Here is a 22,510-nt window from a genome sequence, read left to right as displayed (position 1 = left end):
TAGACATCATTGTGATTACTTTGGAATTCTACTTTCTTGGGTAGGGAGGGTTTAATATTATTTAAGATCTCTCGAAGTGTTAAAAATCCTTATTCTGTAAGACTTGTTCTTACTGTAGCAAGATTAACCTATTTCAAGAAAACAGTCCAACAATGTGTAGTGTGCTTGTGGCTTATGAAAAATAAAGACAAGAGGGTGTTACAGGAAAGGTTACTACTTCTTAAAAACAAAGGATTTTAATTAACAAAACCTTGGACACATACAGCAACATAAGCAAAAATATCAATTCTACTGAAGTTCATTAAGAGAGTATCCTCAAGTTTCCTATCATGGACTATAGATGAAACTCTTAAGAACTTCTTTCCCATGTTCCAGGAAACCCTAGCATCCTTAAATGGACTGTTTTAATAAAGACTCGGTTAGGTTATAGAAAAATGCCGTTGTAGGCTTTAGAATGAATCTTGCTTCTAACGCAAACTGCAGATCACTGATAGATAATTGCAGAGAAATGCACACATTTATATCTATGAAATTCCCAAGTATTCAGAATATTTATTTTGCCTTGATGGTTTTCTCTGGAGCTGCAAATACTAACGTTGAAACCAGTTGGGAAAACCGTGCTTCAAATATTCTTTGAAATTTCTCCTGTGGCAATTTAGTCAAACAATCTGCTTGGAAGTCATCTGTTTGCAGAACCTGCGTGGGGAAAAAAACCCAAAAAAACCCTGCCACATTATATAATTCACTAAGCAGGCTTTGGCTCCCATTCCGCCAATTCATCTTAAATAGTGGCTCGTGCCCTGCATCTAGCAATACTTATGATCAAGCAATTTAGCACAAAAAAAGAAAGGCCCCACAACTTGGCATCCCCTTGGACATTAATCTTTGAGACAACCAAATCGGTCCAACTTTTGCCCGAGTTTAACAGCAACGCTGCCTCATTTTACACAAATGAGCTTCGGGTCTGCTAGCGAATGGAAAGGAGACCAGGAGGAGTGGTGTGGCGGAGGTGGAGCTGCTGAGTGGACTGTTTTCAAAGTGGCTCCAGTCTTTAGGGGAGGGGCCGGGATATCCCACATGGCAGGAGAAACGAAGTAGTTAAAAATTGTTACTAGCGAGGGGCTGGAACCTCGGGATGTGGGTATATAAGACGGCGCCTCCAGCGCAGAGCTGCTGCTGCTCCTGCCCTGCGATCCGAGACGAGGGCGCTCGGAGTCAGCCCCTCACTCGCTAGAGGCCCGGGAGAGGAGCAAAGCGGACCGGTGGGCTCTAACCGGGGCTTCTGCTGCATACCTGGGACCCATAAGGGACCCCCTAACTTCTGTTCCCTCTCCCTGAACGCGCACCCGCCGGGTCGTGCGCTGTAGCCCAGCAAACCCGCGCGCGGCACCGGCGCGCCCCGCTCCAGGTCCGGCCCTAGGCAATGCGTGCAGGGGACCCGGTGGCTGGGCTTGGGCGGTTGGAGTAGGGCCCGCAGGGAGGCAGGGAGGCTCAGGGGTTAGAGCCTTGGCTGCGCGCGGGCAAAGGCCGCCCTCTCCCCGCGCAACACCTGCTGCTGCTGCCTTGCCGCGATGAGCCGCGTGGTCTGGCTGCTGCTGGGTGCCGTTCTGCTCTGCGGCCACGGAGCCTTTTGCCGCCGGGTGGTCAGCGGTGAGTCCGGGGCCTCCTGTCCGCCGAGCGGAGGAGCAGGGAGTGGAACCGTGGGGCGCGGGGGCTAAGGCGATTCGGGGCAGCCCGTCCCGGGGTGGAGGTTCTCTCCGGGGTTGGAAGCCTGTGCAGGGTAGGAGCCGGAGGGGCTTGGGAAACGGATTGTGCTCTATACGTTCTCCTTCCCCCAGCACCCCCAAATACACACAAAAAGTTTAAAATTTTGGGAAGTGTCTGGTTTAATAGCTGCGAAACGAGCTCTGCTTCATCTTGAGCAGCGCGATGTCTTCGAGGAGTGACTTATTTCCACTTTCTTTGTATGAGAGTTGGCCACAGGGCAAGGCTGGGCACCTGCGGCAGGGGTGGGGTACAGAGGGAGCCCAGGGACAGAAGAGCCGCCGCAGGAATGCCACCCCCTATTGGCCTGCCTCCACTTCAGTCCCCACACTGTGTTCACTGGGATCTGTTCTCTCACCGACCCCTGGGCACGCAGCCTTTGTTCTCGGGAGGGCTGACAAAGAATAGGGGACTGGTCACGGTGCATGGACGCCTTTCCTTTGCACACCTCAGTCCAAGCTGGAGACTTACCAGAAAATGAGATAGGCTCGAGGTGGGCTGAGGTGTATATGGTGACTACTGCAGGCTGGTGCACACAGTAGGTGCCCAGTTAAATCGGTGGAGTCGTTGCAAGGGAAGTGGTTCAGAATTGGCAAGCTTCCAAGTGTTCGCTCTGATTTTTTTCTTTTGCTTCGACTTTCACTATCCTATTGTTGAATAATGTATAGTTGATTCAGCCTTTCTTACTTTTGGGGAAGTTCTCTTAAAAAACATGATGATCCTCAAAAGCCTAGGATGCATAAATAGGGCCATGTTGAAAACCGAGCGTAGTTCCTTTTATTGAAATCTCTTGTGATGCTAATTAAGGTGTTGCAATGAATATTTGTTGAAGGTATATGGGCATGTATTTTAAGTGCGGGAAGGTTTTTAAGGTAAAAAGTACAAATTTCCTTTCACATTCTCTGCATCTTATAACAGGTGTCAGGAGAGGTAGAGATAGATGATAGATGACAGCAACTTAATCAGTAGTGAAGGCAGACCTTTAGAAACTGGCATATTAAGCTTAATGGTTACTGATCTTCCCCTTAGCAATATGTGATGTTCTATATCTTCAGAATATAATTCTTAAATGTCTAGTTATCATTCAATCTCTACTAACATTTTGGCTCTGTGCAGACACTGGAATTAAATACATTGTGAAAAATGTTATTTGGAAATGCACACTGCTTACTTTTTTAAAAAGAAAATTAGGCTGTTAGTACTTCTAAAATGAAAACTTTTAGATGTACTTTTAGAAAACAAATAAGGATGTTATAGAGGCCATACCATTAGTTCGATTTCCCCCTCATTAACTTTGAAGAAAAATTTTGCAATATATTTGACTCATTTGAATGTGTGAATTACATATCTGACTGCCTTTGTGTTTCTCAGAATTATTCTTGTATATGAATGAAAAGCAAAGACCAGGCTATGAGCATAAGGTGCTTTTTAAATACCTAGAGGGGCTTCTTTGATTAAATAGTATCCTTTTGGTATATTCTTATTTGTATGCCTTAAGCTTTGCAAGGGAATAAAAAAGATATATAATGTACAAATAGAACTTAAAAATTGTTGGTGAAAGTTTATTCTGTGTTTTGTTATTGCAGAAATTGTTGCAAACCTTTTGCTGTGTTTTTCTACTATTTATAGACATCTTGTAGGTGACATCTGGAAAATTTCTAATTAACTGAACATGATCTATTTGATTTAGCATAAATGATGATGTTTACTTGATATTAAACAATTACGTTTTTTATGAATAATTTAATTGTCTTTGGCCATAAAAGTTCACATTGACATTTAGCATTAGAAATTGACTTGCAGTTTTATTCTTTGAAGACTATCACCCATAATGGCATGAACACAGAGCAGTTTAAAGCCAGGCATTTCGGAAGCAGTAAGCAGAATGTCTGTCTGGCCATGGACTTTTGAAGGCTGCACCAACTTTTTCATGCCACTAGGGGCCATTCACCAAAATTCTCAAGTGTCTGTTGACTTCAACAAGTTCCTTGAGACTAGTTCTAGGAATATACTTACAATATAGGGAACACATCTTCTATTTATTAAATATCAGTATAACTATTTATATTTTCTATGTAGTGTACCAAAATAATCACCCCAGAAAAATGACAGGAACTCATAAAATAATCCTTTATAGAAATTCTCGTCTTGGTACTTTAAAATATTAAATTATAAGGTATTTTCTAATACTTTACAATATATCATCCTTTTAAAAGTTGAGAGCATTATTTATAAATGAAGTGAAAGTATTTTAAAAAGAAATAGCATTTTAAAAAACTTCATCATCGTAATCTTCCCTGTAAGAGTTAGTAGCATCTAGCAGGTGTAGAGAAGTATTTTTATAAGTTAATGGCCATGCCTATTTTGATGCATGAATATGCAATAAAAATATATAACCATGAGAATAACATTCAGGGAGTGTTTTGTGAATTTATGAGTCTAAGTTGGGAAGTACTTTTAGGGTCTTAGACCTGTACTGATTTATTACTGAACACAGATGTGTAGAGAATACCTATGGGGGCTGCAGTCATTTAATTTTGTCAAGTGACTGGTAGGTAATGAAACCTTGAGGACAAAGATAAGAGGTTTTTACTTATGGGGATTTGGATATGTATGAGAAAGAAGAATTCAAAATTCAGGTTCCCAGATGCGAAGATGTGTTTGAAGAGCAAGTGGGTATTTTTAAACATTTGAAATGTTTTGAAATAATGTGTTTATTTTTTTTTAGTTTGTTTTTGTTTTCCCCTCTCCTTTTAGTGTACACAGCCACCAGGATTCTCAACCTACTTGTGCTGCAAAATGCCGTTGAGTGTGTTTCATGGTGATCCCAAACGTCTACAGAACATTTTAATGTGTTTTAATTTGAATTTATAGTTGGCACACATTTTTGTCTATGAGACTGGATGATTTAGAGACCTCTCTTTTTCTCATACACATGCCACAGAATATTGCCAAATCATGGTGGTGTTCAGTGGCATATAGATTGATATGGTAATAAAGGAGATACAGATACTGTTATCCCAGGCTCTGGTAGAATTCCATGACATCATCAAGAGCATAAAGTGATGACGGTGCAGTTTTCAAAGATGCAATTACTTTAAGTATCTCTTGGGCAAGAAAGGAACAAATTAATCTTATTACTAGCCACTTAATAAGTGACACATTTATCATAGCCATTAATGCTTAACTGCTGGTTTTCAGCATTCTGGTTTTGTTTTTTAACTCTTTTTCCCGAAGATAGCAATATCTATTCCATTAATACTATAAAGAAGGCAGTATTATTTAATAAAGGAGTGCAAGCAGAAATCCAGCTAATGTCCTCCCTAACGATTTTTACTGTTTGTAACTGTCTTTGGTGTAGGTACTTCACATGCAGGTGGTCAGAGGTAAATGCTGCTCAGAAGGACTGTTTTTTTCCACTTTTTAACATATTACTGATGATATAGCATGGCCTGACAACTTGATTAAAGTTATTCTTGTAATTGGGGGGAAAATCCGTTTGGGCCTTGTTTGCGTTATTTGGAAAACAAAAGGGCTCGAAAGAACAATCATTAAGGACATATATGGTCTGAAAATGAAATCAATGTTCCAATATTGGTCCTATGGCTAAATGTTCAGTAATAGAAAATCCACAATCAGCTTAGAGGTAAAGTCTCAAGGCACAACCCCTTGCTTATATTAGCCACCTAGTAATCATTAATGGATCAATACTAATAATTATAACTTAGAAAATATGAATAATGTATATATTCATCAATCTTTTTGTAATGAAATCTTTCCACATATTAAAAACTGTTTCATTTGAGGCACGTATGGGGGCTGCATGGGAATCTGGGTAAATGCATGAGCTGCACCGCTGGTTGCCCAGTTCTAAACCCTGCTTTTACTATTTAGGAGCTGTGTGAATTTCAGGAAATTGCTTAACTCCCCAACAACCCTATGCTGTAGAGCACCTGCAGCATAGGGTTGTTGGGGAGTTAAAAAGGTTTGGCACAGTTGCACTGGCTGGGTGACACATGGGAGTGAGGGCCAAGGAGCTGGGAGAAGGGACTCTGCGTGGCCAGTCCCAAGCCTGGAGGGAGGCCCCCTAGAGGAAAGCACATTTCTTTTTTCTAGCTGCAAAGCCTGTGTCACCAGGAGACACCTTTTCCGAATTTCGCCACTGGCATGGATCCTGGTGGCAGTCCGGCCCTGCGTGCTAAGCTATTGATAAATGGCAGGCTGTCTTAGTTCTTTAAAGCTCGTAAGCGCTTTAAGTGAGAAAACTGAGGCCAGGAAAGTTAAAGTAATGAAGTAATGTCCCCACAGCTCAAACACAGCTCTGGAATTCCAAGCCACTTCTGACTGACGGTGCTTGAAATCATCAGTCACACAGTTACTTCGTTTACCATTTATTATTTAGGTCTTGATTTTAAATATTAGGATTAAAAAAAGTGAGTCTCATCCCCTTGTCAGGAAGCATGTGGTATTCCCCAGCTGGAGAGGTAGGGCTCGCAGCTGCCACCACTGTCCATAAAATGACGCCAGATTACAGTTTTGGTGTTGTTTACCATCGTTGGAAAATGGATTCCAACACCGTCTTTGTAGTGCACTCTTCAGTCCATTGCATTATAAAACCCCTGTTGCAAAAACGAAGTTTCTTGTAACAAAACTTTTTTTATAAAGGAGAATTCTGGAGAAGTTGGTGTGATACTGAACACTGGAAAGCAGGAAACAGGATCAATAGCATTCCCTTCCTTTCTGGTTTGAAAGTGTTGGCGTTGCCATCAAAGGTCACGTTACACTGTATATTGTGGTGTCAGCAAACTTATCAGTGTAATTTTGAGAGGAGTGAAAAAAAGAATTATGAAGATATTATTTTGTGGGTTGCTGATAAAATGTTTCAAGTCCAGTCAATCTGAATTAGGCTTATTATGCAGATCCCCTTTTGTTTAACTTTTTCTTTGAAACCTAAGATACATCATAATTGAACTTTAGGAATTCATAAAATGTCTTCTACATTTTATTGAATAATTTGATACAAATTTAATAATTTAATATTGATAATATATGATTATAGTGTGAGGTAGAAGAAAAATTATATTACTTTCTTAACAAACTTAAGACTCGCCTTTCAGAAAGTTAATCAATACATATAAACAAAATAAAACCAAATCCTAGATCTTTTCTATTTAGGACAAAAAAAGTAAATTGCAATGCATTTATGAGTTTGGCTCCACTTTTACATTATTGCCAAAAGCATTAAAAACCCTGCCAATATTTAGTTCTAAAGGAATTTTAATGACTAAGAAAAAAGACAGATATATGTATTCATGGAAATAGTAGCACAATCTTAGCTCTGATATTGATAGGAATGTTTATTTTATTAGGCAATACTGAAAATTATCTCTAAACAAAAGTTCATGGGTAGTGTGTATGTGTGTGAGAAGCCAATGGAGGTGTAGACTTTTAGGTAGAATGTCTTTTCCTTCTCTTTTAAATAAGCCAACAAGAATATTTCTTGCTCTAGATGCCACACGACATTTAGTAAATTATTGTTGGACAGTATCAAAGTAGCCTCTGTATAGTAAAAACTGTTGAACAATTATTTGAATATTTATCTGAATATGTTAAGGGGAGTAGAATGGAAGATGGAAGTTGATGTAACAGAGGGAAGATGAGAATTCCTATATTTCAAAATAGTGGATGGAAGATTTCATCTGAATATATATTTAAAAGAGAAAAGGAAATTTTCCCTGTGATCTCACAGAATAAGAAAGGAAGTAATCATAATTGTTCTCTAGGAATATTAGCTTTTGTAAAGTGGGAAAAGTTGCTTCCAGAAGATCCGTATCAATGGGACTTCTCTGGGAATCAGGGCAACATCTGTTTCCCAGCTGTTGGAGCTCCACTGTGATGACAGCCATATGTGATCTCCCGAAATGACAGTGAGCAGTTCAATAGCTTCTTCTTTTGCTGGTGGTGCTGCAACTTGGACTAAATTTGCCCAGTAAGATTGCAATATGTAATGAAGTACAATTGGGTGTAAAGAAATCCACAGCATCAGCTTTAACTGGCTATAATATATATCTCATCTAAAAATAAACAAACCTGTAATGATGCCATAATTTCTTGAAAACTGCCTTGCCTAGATCAGAACTGCTAGAGACTTTCCAGGTCAAAAACTGTGGGCACGGCTGATATTCAATCAATACCCTTTGGAGTTAATGTCTATCTGTAGTTGGTAATTAGGCAATGTTTGGATCCTCTGAGATTTCCCCTGCAATGCAGCCACTGCGGTGTCCACCTCCCACCCAGATCCCTGGACCATTCCATCATCTATCTACAGCCACGGCGAGTGTCAAGGCTGGCTATTGTCCAGGGCCCACGCAGTGTTTGTTATTAATTATTTTAATATAATCCCTGTCTATTGTTTGTCTCTTATTATCGCTCCACAGACTAACATTTATCTACTTTGCTAATACCTAATAGTGGTATTAGGAATTTTTTCATTACACTTAAAACTCTCATCAGTTAAAGACTTTTTATTCATTTATTTATTTTTTAGAGAGAGGCGTAGGCATGGAGAAAGAGAGGGAGAGAAACACTGATGCATGAGATAAACATCGATGGGTTGCCTCTCGCACACCCCCAGCTGGGGACCTCACTCTCAACTAAGGCATGTGTCCTGACCAGAAATCAAACCAATGACCTTCTCTTTTGTAGGGTGATGCCCAACCCACTGAGCCGCACCAGTCAGGGCTAAAGCTCTCATGCACTTAATTAGAAGTGCTATCTTAATTTTATAAACAAATTCAGTCTCATCACTTTTGTATCATCACCATAAATAATAAATATGTGCATTTATTTTTTTAATATGTGAAAGATAATGAGCAGAAACTTTTAGCATATAAATCATACCTATGCATCATCTGATATGTGCTGGCTTTGCTTCATAAATAATTTTTACATATTAAAACTTTTGTATAATCTTTTCTTTTAATTTGGCTTTTTGACATCTTGCAAAACAATCTTGTTGGACAAGTTTAATATTTTGAAAGTGCTGGAGTCAAATCCAAGTCTGTGATTTCTTAGAATGAAAACCTAAACAAATGGCAGCCTCAAGGGAATGCAGTTAAGAGATATTTTGAAACTTAGAAATATGTAAAAGATGTAGAAGATGAAAATGGAAGCAGAGCTTGATTTAAAAATATGGGCATAAAAATCATGGGGCTTAATGGCATTGCTAGACTATTACCAGAAAAGCCGGTCTTATTTAATCAAGTCAACATAAAGACTTATAATAAACCAAGAGAAATTTTTTAAAATGATAATTATATTAGAATCAACCTTTGGGACTTCCCTAATCATCTCTCAAGGAATGTTTCAGACTTATTTTATCCATTTGAAGTCTCTTTAATTCTAGTGTCCTGTGGGCATTCATACTAGCCTGTTATTTTTCATTAACAATTAGTTAGGCAGTTGTTCATATGTTCATATTATTCAATATATTGCTCGTGGGTCCAGATCACAGTTAATGAGACAGAGGACAACTGGCTGTCTTACTTGAATTGCCCGAGCTGCTGCTTTATCAGTTGGCTGTTCTCAGCTTGTGTCAGGTTATTGAATGCCCATCACTCAAACACTGTTGTGAGGTTAATGGCCTTCTGCTGATTTCTGCTCCCTTCTGCCTCTGAATGTCATCATTGGTCATTAATTGCTGATTCAGGGGAAGAATGGATGTGATACCAACAGAGGCTCAGGGCGATGCACTGTAATTAAGAGTGCAAAGCTTGAATGCTTTCTTTTTTAACCAGTGTTTAAGTGCAGTGACATCCCCACCCCTACACTACTGACAACTTTTCTTGATTGGCCACAAAACCAAATACATAGGGAACAAAGCCTTCAAGCTCAACTAGGATAATGCTCATGCAGATGAATCATAAGAAAACAGTAAAGCTGTGCCTTAATTTCTAAACATGAAGTAATTTAACTTAATTTTACATAAAATAGTAGTAATATATTCTGTTTTCTAAGGACAAGGCTAAACCTAAGCTGAACTCTAAGACTAAGAGAGTAGTGTAGGTCATGGTAGCAGGTTGGAGATGAGGAACAGTGACTGACAGGGACTAGAGGCAGTTTTTAAAGTTGATAAGCAGAGATCAGAGGTAAACTAAAGAAGATAATGAAAAATGAAACAAAAGAGCGTGACCATTGGGAAGAGTCTCTGTAATCTTGGCCTACATGTTTGGTGGTTAAAAGGAGGAGGGTGTAAGCAATAGAAATTAAACAGAGTTAACTAAATCCTATACACTATGGCTTCATTATGACCTGATATGACCACGACTGTTTGTAGTGATGTCACTAAGTCACTAGGAAAATTCATTCTCCTTAATATGTAGGTATATGTGAAATTCAGTTGGGAGAGGTTTGTTGTTTTTGTTTTTAACAAAACTCTTTGTATTGTTGCCTGTGTATTTAAGTCTTCATTTTTTTTTCTTCTCTTCAGGCCAAAAGGTGTGTTTTGCTGACTACAAACACCCATGCTACAAAATGGCCTATTTCCATGAACTGTCCAGCCGAGTGAGCTTTCAGGAGGCACGCCTGGCGTGCGAGAGTGAGGGGGGAGCCCTGCTCAGCCTTGAGAATGAAGCAGAGCAGAAGTTAATAGAAAGCATGCTGCAAAACCTGACAAAACCAGGCACGGGCATTTCTGATGGTGATTTCTGGATAGGCCTTTGGAGAAATGGAGACGGGCAAGCATCTGGTACCTGCCCAGATCTCTACCGGTGGTCTGATGGAAGCACTTCCCAGTACCGGTGAGTTGGGACCTTGGGGAGATTTGTCACCTGTAGACAATGTCAGAACAGAGCAGCCGAAATCACTTAGAAGTGTTCTTGCTGCTCTATACGGGGTGGGGCAAAAGTAGGTTTACCATTGAGAGTACATGAAACACAGAGTTTACTATTGCATTATTGATTAATTATTGTATTATTTTTCATATGAACTACTGTAAACCTACTTTTGCCCCGCCTACCCTGTATTTGCAGAAACTGGTACACTGATGAACCTTCCTGCGGAAGTGAAAAGTGCGTTGTGATGTATCATCAGCCCACCGCCAATCCTGGCCTTGGAGGCCCCTACCTTTACCAGTGGAATGACGACAGGTGCAACATGAAGCACAACTACATCTGCAAGTATGAACCAGGTAGGATGTGCTGTAAGTTGGTAGAGTAGATCTTGGACATATTTGCTTATATTCAGTTTTATCTTTAACCTTTGCTGTCTTTGGCTCTTTTGCTTTTTCTGCTGTGAAACATGAACGTACTTTGCAACTTGTCATATCATTGAGTGTAGTGAAACACATTGTGTACAGTAGAACAAACTGCCCAATGAGTTAAATAGGACTAGTGTAACTAGAAATGATAGAAACTAGAGTAACTAGAAATAGAAGCTACAGTCACTAGAAATAGAACAAAAGAGTAACGAGAAACATCTAGAGGGGTGTCTTTAAGAGAAAATTAATCATTTCTAATATTAAAGTCAAATTGTGTTTTGGTAAATAGATTTAATGAAAAATAAACATCCCTTTTAAAAATTTTAAAATATTTAGTATAGTGTATGCAAAGGAGGTATTGTCACCAAAGCACCTGTAGATTTACACACCTGAGCAGCAGTTCCTTAAGTGGTTATATGGGGAATTTGAGGGGTTAAAGGATCCTTCTCCTGGAGCATTAGCTTGTTATCAGGGCATAATACTTCGCATATGCTCCTTAGTGAAAGTCAAACTGCTCATAGCTCATCGAACCATCCATACTGAAAACAAGGAAGGGCATGTGCCATGTTCTTGCTATGATCCTCATTCTTTGAAGTATGCCTCCTAAATCAGCTTTTGCTTTGAAGTCTCCAATTCATTGCCATATGCCACAAATGAGAAGATTGCATTGCCCTGAGCTATACCAGTGAGTTTTCTGTGGAAACAGTACATTTGAATTACTTTGAATAAGACAGCTCAACTGAATTTCTATTTGACCATGAGAGAGATTAATCAAAACTGTGTAAACTCACTTTAAGAAGTAATTTAAGAAAGTCAAATTAGATACTTAGGCTTTGAGATTATTTTTGGGCTGTTTGTCTCCTCAGTGTTTGGAAGTGTCATTTTAACTCTTCTGTCTCCTTGACATCGTGTGTTTGTGGAAGTCAATTACAATCAAGTACTGCTATTTCCATTATTCTCTTGAAATTACATGATTTCTTTTTATCACAAGACCATAAAGCACAAGGGATTATTTGGATTATGGATTAGTTTTACTCTTCTCTCATGTTTATCCTGCTCTTGAGTATATTAGCCAACGTTCTGTCCCTGGTGAGTTTATTCTTCGGCAATCCCTGTGTTGCTAAATCCATTATTACCCCCTTAGAAGCCTTTACAAAGCCAAATCTGTTATGCTCTTATGTTCTTTGTCTTTATTTCTTTTGTAGAAAAATAAAAGTTAATATTCTCTGATAGTTTACACTTGATCTTAGCCAAAAGGCCAAGAAGTGATTATTCTATGATAGTTTAAATTTGCAGCTGTTATGTACTCAAAGCTATTAAATGAACTATTGTATATTTAAAAAATCTTCTTAATACAGTATTGTCTTCTTCTCTGAGCTTTTAGATGAACAATTGACCTTAAGTACATTTATTTTATTCTTTTGTTTTACATTATTCAGGACACTATAACCCCAGAATCTTCTTGACTTGTTTCTATTAGATTTTCTAGATTTATATTACTCATTGTAGACATAAAATTATGTTTTTCCTTTATCTTCTGTATTCTCCCTAAATCTTCAAATATCTCAACTTTGTGAACAATATTCTTCTAAGTATTAATTGTTTCTGAAGCAAATGCACAATTTTACAATTGGTTTTATTAATGTACTTAGAATTTTTAATCTTTAAATATTTTCATCTTTAACTATTTTCATATTTAACTATTTAAACTTCTTCAAGCTTAGTGTCCTATTTATGAAAGATGTAGGTTTCATTAAATTCCTTGCTTATGAGAGTCAGTACTTCTTTGGTGGTAAGTACCTAACTTTTTAGTGGTGAGGGAGTTGGAGGATTAAGCAGTAAAGTGACTTAAAATTTACAAATTATAATACTAGTTATTTTGAACTTTATTTTCCAACTATACCAGAACTACTGTGTGATTTGAATTTAGTCTCCTTTTTCTCGGACATATCATCTAAGTATGACTAACAATACCCAAAGTGGTAAAAAATTAACCTAGCTAAACAGAAACTGAACAACTTACTTCTGAGCTTTCTCACTCTCTTTGCCACGTTTTTTGTTACTGTCCTGTGAGTTGCATATCTATTCTTTAGGTCTAACAATGTTACCTAAACATATTTTTATGGGCATATGTCTGAATCTAATTTTTGTATTTATTAATATTGCATTATATACTCTTATTCTTAGACATTAAAAATAGCATGTATGGGATTACATTTCTAAAGCATTGTTACTTAATCAGCAGCTGCATTACCTTAATATTTATTAATATTATCTGAAAAATAACTGGTTCTATGTTGATAGATTACATAATATCTGTACTAAGTAATACCAGTTAAGCATAGACATAGAGTGCAGAAGAATGAGTATAAGGTAGGACTGTATCTGAACCTTGAGGAGGTTGTTAAAGTGTCAGGGTGAAATATGCATACAAGAACAATAAGTATTTTTATAAGGTGGTATATGATTAAAATTCTGAAGAATAGAGGCTATGTCGTCAAATTAGAGTAGTAAATATTACATTAAAATGACTTACTGTTCTGAAGCTAATAGAAGATGCTACATGTGTGCTTTTCTTTCCATTACTTGACAAAAATAAACAGGATGTTATTTTTTGGGACAAATGAAAACAAATTTACAGAGCATTTTATTACTAATTTAATTTACGTTCAGTGAACTATTAATTTAACAAGTAGAACCTAGGAAAAAAATTGGTGGTAGAGTAGTACCAGATCATGGTAAGATATTTCAGCATATTTTAAGGGCATGGCCATTGAAGAGCTCTCATCTCATAAAACCAGGGGAAAGAAACAACTCACAAGCCTTAATTTATTATTATTTTTAAAGAGGCAGACACTATTGGAAAGTAAACATAAGGATGGAGTTATTTGTATAGGAAAGACGTGTGCATAGAAAATTATTATTTGAATCACCAATACCAAATGCCATGTATAAACAGTCTTTTGCTGCCTATTATTGTGAGGAGAAACCTAAATATTGTACTGATATTAGCACCCAAATCATCTTTACTTGCTATTGAATTGCAGTTAGTGACTCACATGCTATGGTCACTGATTCTTGCTTATCTTTGCTTACCTTCGTGCCTGCTTTGCCATGACTGCCGATAGCAGGCTATATTAGTATCGACACACTGTCAATTGCTAATGCAATTATGTGTTGCAAGGATTCATCAAGTGGATGCTTGATTCAAAGATACTTAAATGTAAATTTAAATTCAAAATATAATTTTTAGCTGTAAATTGTTCAGAAGTCAGAACTCTGATGTTTATATGATTTTACTATAAACTTTTATTTTTATCTTTATTTGTATTTCTCTTGTTATCCTTACATATGATATCTGTACTTATTATCTACAGAGATTAATCCAACAGCTCCTGGAGAAAAAACTTACTTTACAAACCAACCAGGAGACACCCAACAAAATGTGGTTGTTACTGAAGCAGGTAATTCATTCCCATGTCTTTAACTCTTCTATAAAGAATGGAAACCGTATGTTTAAATGTTACTCCCAGCTGGCCCCAACTTTTCTTGCTGCTTGGTGAAGTGGTGCACTAACCAGGGCCTATGGAATTTTACTTTTGAAATAGGTTAAAATAAGTGATACTAAGCTAGGTTTTTAATACAAGAACTGATTTTTGTTTTCTTCTGATTGGATGTATCTAGTATGAAACTAAGTAAATATCCCATTAAAATCTGGATCTGCAAGGAACTTCCCCCAATAACATGTAGGAGTTTTGATGTAAATTGGCACAGGCAGTGGCCTGTAAACAGTGATGTGCTGGTAAGTGTTTAAGGATTGGCTTGGGTGAGGTGGATGGTGAAATACAAACTCTGATTTGCAGACTTTGGAATTTTCTGTGATGTAAATACTCCCTGGCTGATTTCAAGCTACCAAAGTAACATCATTGAACAGCAGGGTGGGAAAAATGCGTACAATGAACTCTCAATCCAGCTGCCTCTACCACACCACTGTCTGCAAAAGAAATGATGAAATCCCAGTGCAAATAGCGTGTTAGTCAGAGATAGTTTTATCATGGCCCTATGCCAATTGGACAGAAATATGAATTTATCCTAGTTGCTTTGTGAAAATAGCGCCAAAGACCCAAAGTCTCAAAATATTTTCACAGGCAATCCAAAATCCATGAAAGTGTAGGAAATACTGTCTCTTTTTCTTCACACACACATGCACACGATCATGATGGTATTTCCAAAGAGCAAGAAAATATTTCTTGGATTTTAAAAAGTCTTGATGTTACCTGTTACCTGTTGGAGGCTCAAGAGTTGGGGAACACACAGAAAATTATACTCAATGTCACTGGACCTCAGTTAATATAACTTCTTGTGTTAACAAAGGAAGTGATATGCAGTTAAATGGATAGTTTGTTCCAACTTTGGTCTACTTTGGCCAGAATTATTTAAATTAATAATTATATCAGTTTTTGATTTGCTAGCCAAATGCATAGTTTTTAATTTATTTAAAACTTAGTGCTCTTCAATTTTCAGATGCCTGATTTTAAACTGTTCAGAACATCCAAACCTAATTAAAGATATCAGTAAATAATTACATTTGGAAAACATTCCCCCTATGACAATTAAAAAAATGTTTAATAAAGTCGTTTTATGCTGTCTGGGATTGCAGTTTTTATTTTACCAAGAACACCAGTATTATCAAGTGTGATGAAACAGGATTAAAAAGATGATTCATTTTAAAATTTAATTAAGATCAAGTTTTCATGTCTCTGAAGTCTTGTGTCTCTGGGTTATGACTGTATCATCAGTTAATATTTACATATTTTGTTTTTATCCCAGGGTGTCTTGCATATCATCATGGTACTGAGCTTATTGGTTAGGATAATTACATGTCCAATAAATCAGCAGTTATTTTAATAATGATTATTATTCTTTAAACAGCAATGCTTGGTACTCTAAGTAAGAACTAAGAAGGATCAGTGAAGTGAGATAGCTTAGTAATTCATTACTAAAACTAGCCTCTATCTGAATAGTAGATTTAAAAGTACTTTTGGAAATGTGGACATTGAATAGAAGTATGACAACCAGTGCAGTCTGATTTTGTTTTTGGTTTTTAACAAACATGAGTATAGTATCTCATTAGACTATTTAACATTTATGGAAGAACCTTGTTTAGAAACTATTTATTGATAATAATTTTATTTTACCTGAAATTTTTGGAAAATTTTTATATAACTTTGGTGTTAGAATTCTACTTCAACTGTCTTGTTACGCTAAGACTGTTTTACTTTTATAGGCATAATTCCCAACCTAATTTATGTTGTTATACCAACAATCCCACTACTCTTATTGATACTGGTTGCTTTCGGTACCTGCTGTTTCCAGATGCTGCATAAAAGGTAAGTAACTCCTTGAAAGTTTTAAAATTAGCATAAAATTATATTTTTAATTTGCCTTAAGAAAGTTCTCATTTTTGTATCTGTCAATACCAATCCAGTATATACAGTCTAATAAGATACACCTTTTCAGAGGATTCATGCATTATCTCTTTTAATCCTCACAAGCCATGTGAAGTAGGTGCTCTTCAGTTTCTATTTTTCAGTCAAGAAGATGGTGACTAAGTGGGTTACACAATTTGCCTTGTGTCTCATGGCCGGTGTGTATGGTGGATCTGAAATCTGAATGTTTGTAAGCTTACAACCTATGCAACTATACTATCTCGTGTTTATTAAGTATAAACATTAATGTTAAACCTCTCAATCTTGATTTCAAGTTGAATGCAAGACTCGATTTTTTAGATGTACTGTGTAGTGACTTTGCAAAAGTTCTATTCTATTTCAAAAGGACCTTTTAAGTATAGGAAATAAAGCACAATGGTAAAATTAGGTCCCTTGATGGGACAACTTGAAATAAAATGGTATATCTTAACAGCTAGATTTTGGGGAGTATTTTACAAGGGGGGACCAAAAAAAAATCCCAGAATTTATTTATAAAAAATTGTGTATTTATTCTTACATGTTTGAACGTCAGTCACCTTCAAAGTACTCTCCATTTGATGAAAAACACATACTAAGACATTTTTTTCACTGCTCAAAAGTTTTGGAACTCATTAACTTTGATGCCTTTTAGTGCTTCTGCTGTTTTTTGTTTGTGTTTGTTTTTGTTTCACCTCTTCCATATCAGCAAAAAGTTTTCCTTTGAGGACTTTTGTCATCGGGGAAACAAAAACATGTGGCTCGGGATGAGGTCGGGTGACTAGGGAGGGCAGGGCGTGAGGGTCATACTAATTTTGGTCAAAAACTGCAGAACACACAGGGCAGTGTGGGTAGGTGTGCTAGTACATCACCCATCATGAAGGGCAAATGCGTTGAAAGAGTCTTAAAAAAAAATTCACTGAAGCCAAATACAGCCTCTCACAACAACGCCAGATGGTACACGGATACAGATGGGTTCTTAGAACACTCATCTAGCAGGGGAAGCCTGTACTCCAAGGACTCACCCTCCAGAAGATAATCCAGAATTTTGGGTTCCCCCTCATATATGTTTATCTATACACTTGAGTTAGTGGTAAAATTTTTCCATGCATATCATTTTGTTGGCGCATTTGAAATAATTAACATAGGAAATATAAATATGTATGAAAGGTAAAAGGAAAAGATGTTGGATTTAAATAAGAACATGTTTGCAAAATAGACTGGGCCAGTGATTTCAACTGGTGTGCTGCAAGAATCTTTAAAACATGCAATACCTGACTATTTAGTCAGGGGTACTGGCCTCTTACCTTAGACTCTCAAATGAGAAAAATAACAACAACCAACACAGCCATAGCTGTCCAGTTTGAATGAATCAGAATTATACAGAATTTTTAATCAAATGGGCAAAAAAAATATTTTTTGGTATCCCACAGAATTTTAGAAATTAGTTTATGTGTGCCATGAGATGAAAAAGGTTGAAAATCACTGGTCTAGACATCTTTGTCAGAGTGTTTTCAATAAAAAATTGATCAGGAGAATTTTCCGGTTTGGGAAGGACTTGCAAATAAGTCATTTTTCTCTTTTGATATTAATTCACCTTGTTCTTTCCAAAAATAAACCCTAGTGAATCTACTATGGGAACAACATCCCCAGAAACAAGTTAAATAAATGTAAACTCCGAAGTTCACATAAATTTTAAAAAAAGATCTGAGCTGTGATTTATTGGCTTTTTAAGAAAAGCATTTTGAATAATAATCGTAAATAACAACTGGCGAATCAACACCACATTTTGTGTCCGCTTGGCTTTTCAAGGTATATGTAAAACATCGTTAAAATTGCTTTTCAATATTTTGTGTGGAATAAAGACAATAGTAAATATCCAGTTTTTTCCCTTAATTCCTAAGACTATGGAGAGATGATTTATCATTATGGAAAGCAATGATGTAGAGAGGGTTTTTCTTTCTTTTTTTTTAAATTGAATTTATTGAGACACCACTGGTTAACAAAATTATACAGCTTCCAGGTGCACGATTTCACACCACATCATCCCTACAGTGCGCTGTGTGTTCGCCACCCATCACCATCGACCCCCGTGCCCTCTTCCACGGCCCGCACACCCCGCCCCCTGCAGTCACCACACTGTTGCTTGTATCCACGAGTCCTCTCTCTCTCTCTTTATCTTTTTTCTCGATCTAAAGGGAGGATTTGATATAAATCTCCTATAATCCAGTGAACTGTGAATAATGAGTCAGATTAAAAAAACCTTGAAAAATATTATGTAGGCTTTCTCATTTCTGAGATAACTGTCACTAAAGTATTAGTAACTGAGTTTTCTCTAGTTTGTTTTCCTTCTTTTAAATAGTGTGTGTAGTAGAGATTCTATTTATTCAAAGGTCTTCCAAGTTTTTCCATCTTGAAGATCTGTGGAGTTCCCATTGTTTGAAATTCTCAGAGTAAGAATAGAAAACAAAATAGAGTACCTCTAGATGCCAGAATTAGCTGTAGTGCTTAATTCATTTGTTCTTAGATCCTCCCCTTTTCCTTTCTTCCAGGAAAGCAAGGAGAAACTTCTTCAAAGACTCAGCTCCATTATCACCTGAGCGCCTTGCAGAAAGTTTAAATTCCAATCTGGTACACATGATGGTTTCTATCATTCCATGTCATGTTCAAAATAATAACTCTTGTTTCCTTAACTAGTAGTAACTCAAATGCAATACTAATGCCATGCAAAAACTACATTAATGACTTAACTATCTTTTTCACCACTAAAAAATTCCATGTTTTTTCGTAAATTTTGCTTGATTTATTTTCCATTTATATTAGATCACTTCATAGATAAAGATGTGTTAATCTTACTTATTTGGATGCGAATCTCCAGAAGAGATAACTGGAACATATTATTTTATTAGTAACAAATTGCCAGGCTTGTTTATATAGGAAGAGTTATTATTATTTTTTTTTTGAAGGAGTTCTGCAAGGTCAGGCAGATGGGGAGTGAGTGGCATGGGTAGAAAGCATACCTGCGGGGCCTGGAAAGGTTGGAAGAGGTACCTGTGGAAGGAGGAAGTACAGAACACCATGCACAGGCTCTGGGAATGGTTAGTGATGCAGAGGAGGGTTGATTCCCAGGAATCTGGACCAAAGGAATTTAGAGCTTGTCAGTAGTCAGATAGAAGGTGACAGGTACACTCAGGAACAGGCCTCTTTTCAGGAGTCTGCAAAGTGGCCGTTTCCTGGAGATTGGAAGCTAACACAGCCCGAGGCACAGGCTGAAAGTGGGGGCCCGAACTCTGAATCTGATGAGAGTGAAGTTCAATCTCAGACCTAGGGAAACTCACATGCCCATAAGTTAGCAACACCTGAATCTACACTGTTTTTCAGAGACTGGAACAATATCAAACTTTCTGTGATTAAGTGACTTAATTGTAGAACTGAAAAACTGGTGGGAGTAGGGACATAGGAAGGTCCTTATACTTAGGAAAAGAACACTATCTTGATATTTGGCATTAAATATAGCATATGTTAATGGAGAAATATTCAAAAGGCAACATTTCAAAAATCACAGACCAAAGAAAATGAAGATTTACTGGTGATTACAATAAAAAAAATGTTGGCATTGTGTCAGAAACATTTGTGTGTGTATCTGAATTCTAAACTATAAGGGATCCAACAGAGAACCATCTATTTTATTTTTTTTCATCATTTTATATGCACTGTTTACCACCTTTATATACTAAAATAATATGAAATTTTTTATAGGGATGAAAAAATAGGCTGGTGAGAGAAGAAGGACCCTTTTATAATAAGGCTCTCAGATACCTCCACTTGGACCAAGATATGCCTAGTTTGATAAGAAGTCTCATACATTGAACTTACTTCTTATGTTTTTCAGTAAAGGAAGAACAAAAACTAGCCCAAACCAGTCTACACTGTGGATTTCAAAAAGCACGAGGAAAGAAAGTGGCATGGAAGTATAAAAATTTATTGACTTGGCTCCAGAAAAGAAAGCAGAGTTTTGTAATTCTGGATATGTATAAAGAATGGCATCAGAACCTTAGCTTGGAATGGCTTGAAATCTCAGAGGATCTGCGAGATGAACTGTAAGCTCCCCCTTGAGGCAAATATTAAAATGAGTTTTCTATGTTTATTTCATTTACAAAATATGCTATGCTGATAATGGAGTGAGACATGCTTATTTTGCTAAAAGATGCACCCAAACTTCAAGTAAATGGAATGGACCATGCAGATAAACTTGCTATCAACACACGTGAAATACATGTGTTGGAAGCAGTTATTTTTGTTTCTTTTACTTTTCATAGGTTGTAATCTAGTTAATGTAATGTAAATTGTATTGAAATTTACAGTGTGCAAAAAATTTTACCTTTACGTGTTTGATAAAAATGAACTGTTCTGATATTTATTTTTATGGTGTTTCATTTTTCAATACATGCTGTGTTGATTAAAGAAATTCATCACTGTGGTCAACAGAATTCACACACACGTAAATACATTACCACGGGAAAAAATTTCCATTCTAGAGATGAATCATCTTTCAGTTTCTCTGCTTTGGATCAGACAATGTATAGGAAATTTCTTCAGAAATAAGAAACTATTTCGTTAACTATGGTATAAATCCACTCAAATATTTTGCTTAGAGGCAAGAATTGTCTAATTTCAATTGTGCAAGACATGTGCCTTACAATTATTTTTAGTTTAAAATTCAACAGATTTTGTAATAACTTTGTTAATAACTGTATAAACAATATATCCAATCTAGAACAAGAAAAGTGGCATACAAAATGCAATCATATGTCTTCACCTGTTGCCTATATAACCACAAGTAGCTTTCTGAAGTTTCTGGAATCAATTTGGTCTCTCCCTTGAGCACAGTACAAAGTGTTGTTAGGGGCTTGGGGCTGAAACTGGAAGCAGATAGCTGCATTCTTTGTCTAAGTTTTTTTGGTTTTTTTTTTTTTTTAGCTCTGTTTAACCTCTATGAACATATAAAACGGTTTTACTGTTGGGACCAGGTGAGCGGTCATGTTGGTGTGGAGGTATGCACAGCACACTAACATTTTAGCAAGGAAAGAAACTATGAATTAGTGTGAAGAGTAGCTGGAGGGTACCAGTGGTCACGTGTCCATCATGGAGGGTGTGGCTGGGAGAGGAACTGGGGCTCCTCTGTCTTACCTCCTCATTTCTTCAGTGCCCATGGCCCCTCCTTCTCAAGAGAGAATTGGAACTGTCTGGTCTTCACATGTCCCTGTCCTCCTTTTAACCGAATAAAAAGTTCTTGTTTCTGAAGAATGATCGTGCTTGTTGTCTAAATCTCTCAAGTGAATAAAGTACAGATATGTTTGTATCAATACTTGAAGATGAAAAGAAATTACTGTTTAAGCGTGTAAGAATAAAAGTCGTGGTTATAGGGCATGCTAAACCTCATCTTTTTCCTGTCAGTCCTTTTCAGCCAGATGATAAAGACCTTTCATTCAGGCAATTCACAACTGGAGCTGGTTGGCAAAACTAAAAGGCAAAATAGAAAGGAGTGGGCATTGACCCTTCTTCAGCTGCTTAGAGATGGAGGGAATGGGCAGCTGCATTCTAAGCTTAGATCTGCTCTCATTTAGCTCTTCTCTTTTCTTGGCTACCCATCTTTCTGGGCAGAATGGGAGACCAGCTGCTGAAACTACCTCTTCCCACCAAGCTCCAGCCATGCGTGTCTGGCTTTAGGCAGGACTCGGTGGAAGGAGACTAGGCTTTCCCCGTTCCTCTGCCTCCCATGACTACAACAGCTGCAGCAGGGGAGGCAAAGCTGTGGGGAACGGCCTTAGCTTCGCCTTTTATCTTGATCCAGGCCTGGATAACGCTTCTGGTATTAATTACTAAACTTACAAGTTACTAGGGGCGGGACAATGAAGTTCCTTGTTATTAGAACGTGGGCATGAGAATGTCCTAAGTGTTTCTTAAAATTTTAGTTGAACTTTGAAAAATAAAAAGGACCACATGGTATGTGTATCTGTTGTAT

At 37.3% G+C, this 22,510-nt stretch overlaps 1 protein-coding gene across 2 annotated transcripts; it reads left to right on the top strand.

The window, feature by feature from the left end:
• The first annotated feature begins 1,571 nt into the window (after positions 1–1,571).
• CHODL (chondrolectin) lies at positions 1,572–20,589 on the top strand. 2 transcript variants are annotated; one of them, XM_054576641.1, is made up of 6 exons: positions 1,572–1,650; positions 10,253–10,562; positions 10,794–10,951; positions 14,398–14,484; positions 16,308–16,410; positions 20,378–20,462. In XM_054576641.1, the coding sequence occupies exons 1-6, from the start codon at positions 1,572–1,574 to the stop codon at positions 20,460–20,462; spliced, it is 822 nt and encodes a 273-aa protein (XP_054432616.1). The 2 variants fall into 2 exon arrangements, with proteins under 2 accessions (XP_054432616.1, XP_054432623.1); XM_054576648.1 differs by lacking the exons at positions 1,572–1,650; positions 16,308–16,410 and having other exon boundaries at positions 10,297–10,562; positions 20,378–20,589.
• The last annotated feature ends 1,921 nt before the right edge of the window (positions 20,590–22,510 follow it).

This window comes from Pteronotus mesoamericanus, unplaced genomic scaffold, assembly GCF_021234165.1.
Source record: "Pteronotus mesoamericanus isolate MK-2021 breed Mesoamerican mustached bat unplaced genomic scaffold, CSHL_Meso_final contig_116, whole genome shotgun sequence".
NCBI lineage: Eukaryota > Metazoa > Chordata > Mammalia > Chiroptera > Mormoopidae > Pteronotus > Pteronotus mesoamericanus.
This window is presented reverse-complemented; position numbering and strand designations above follow the sequence as displayed.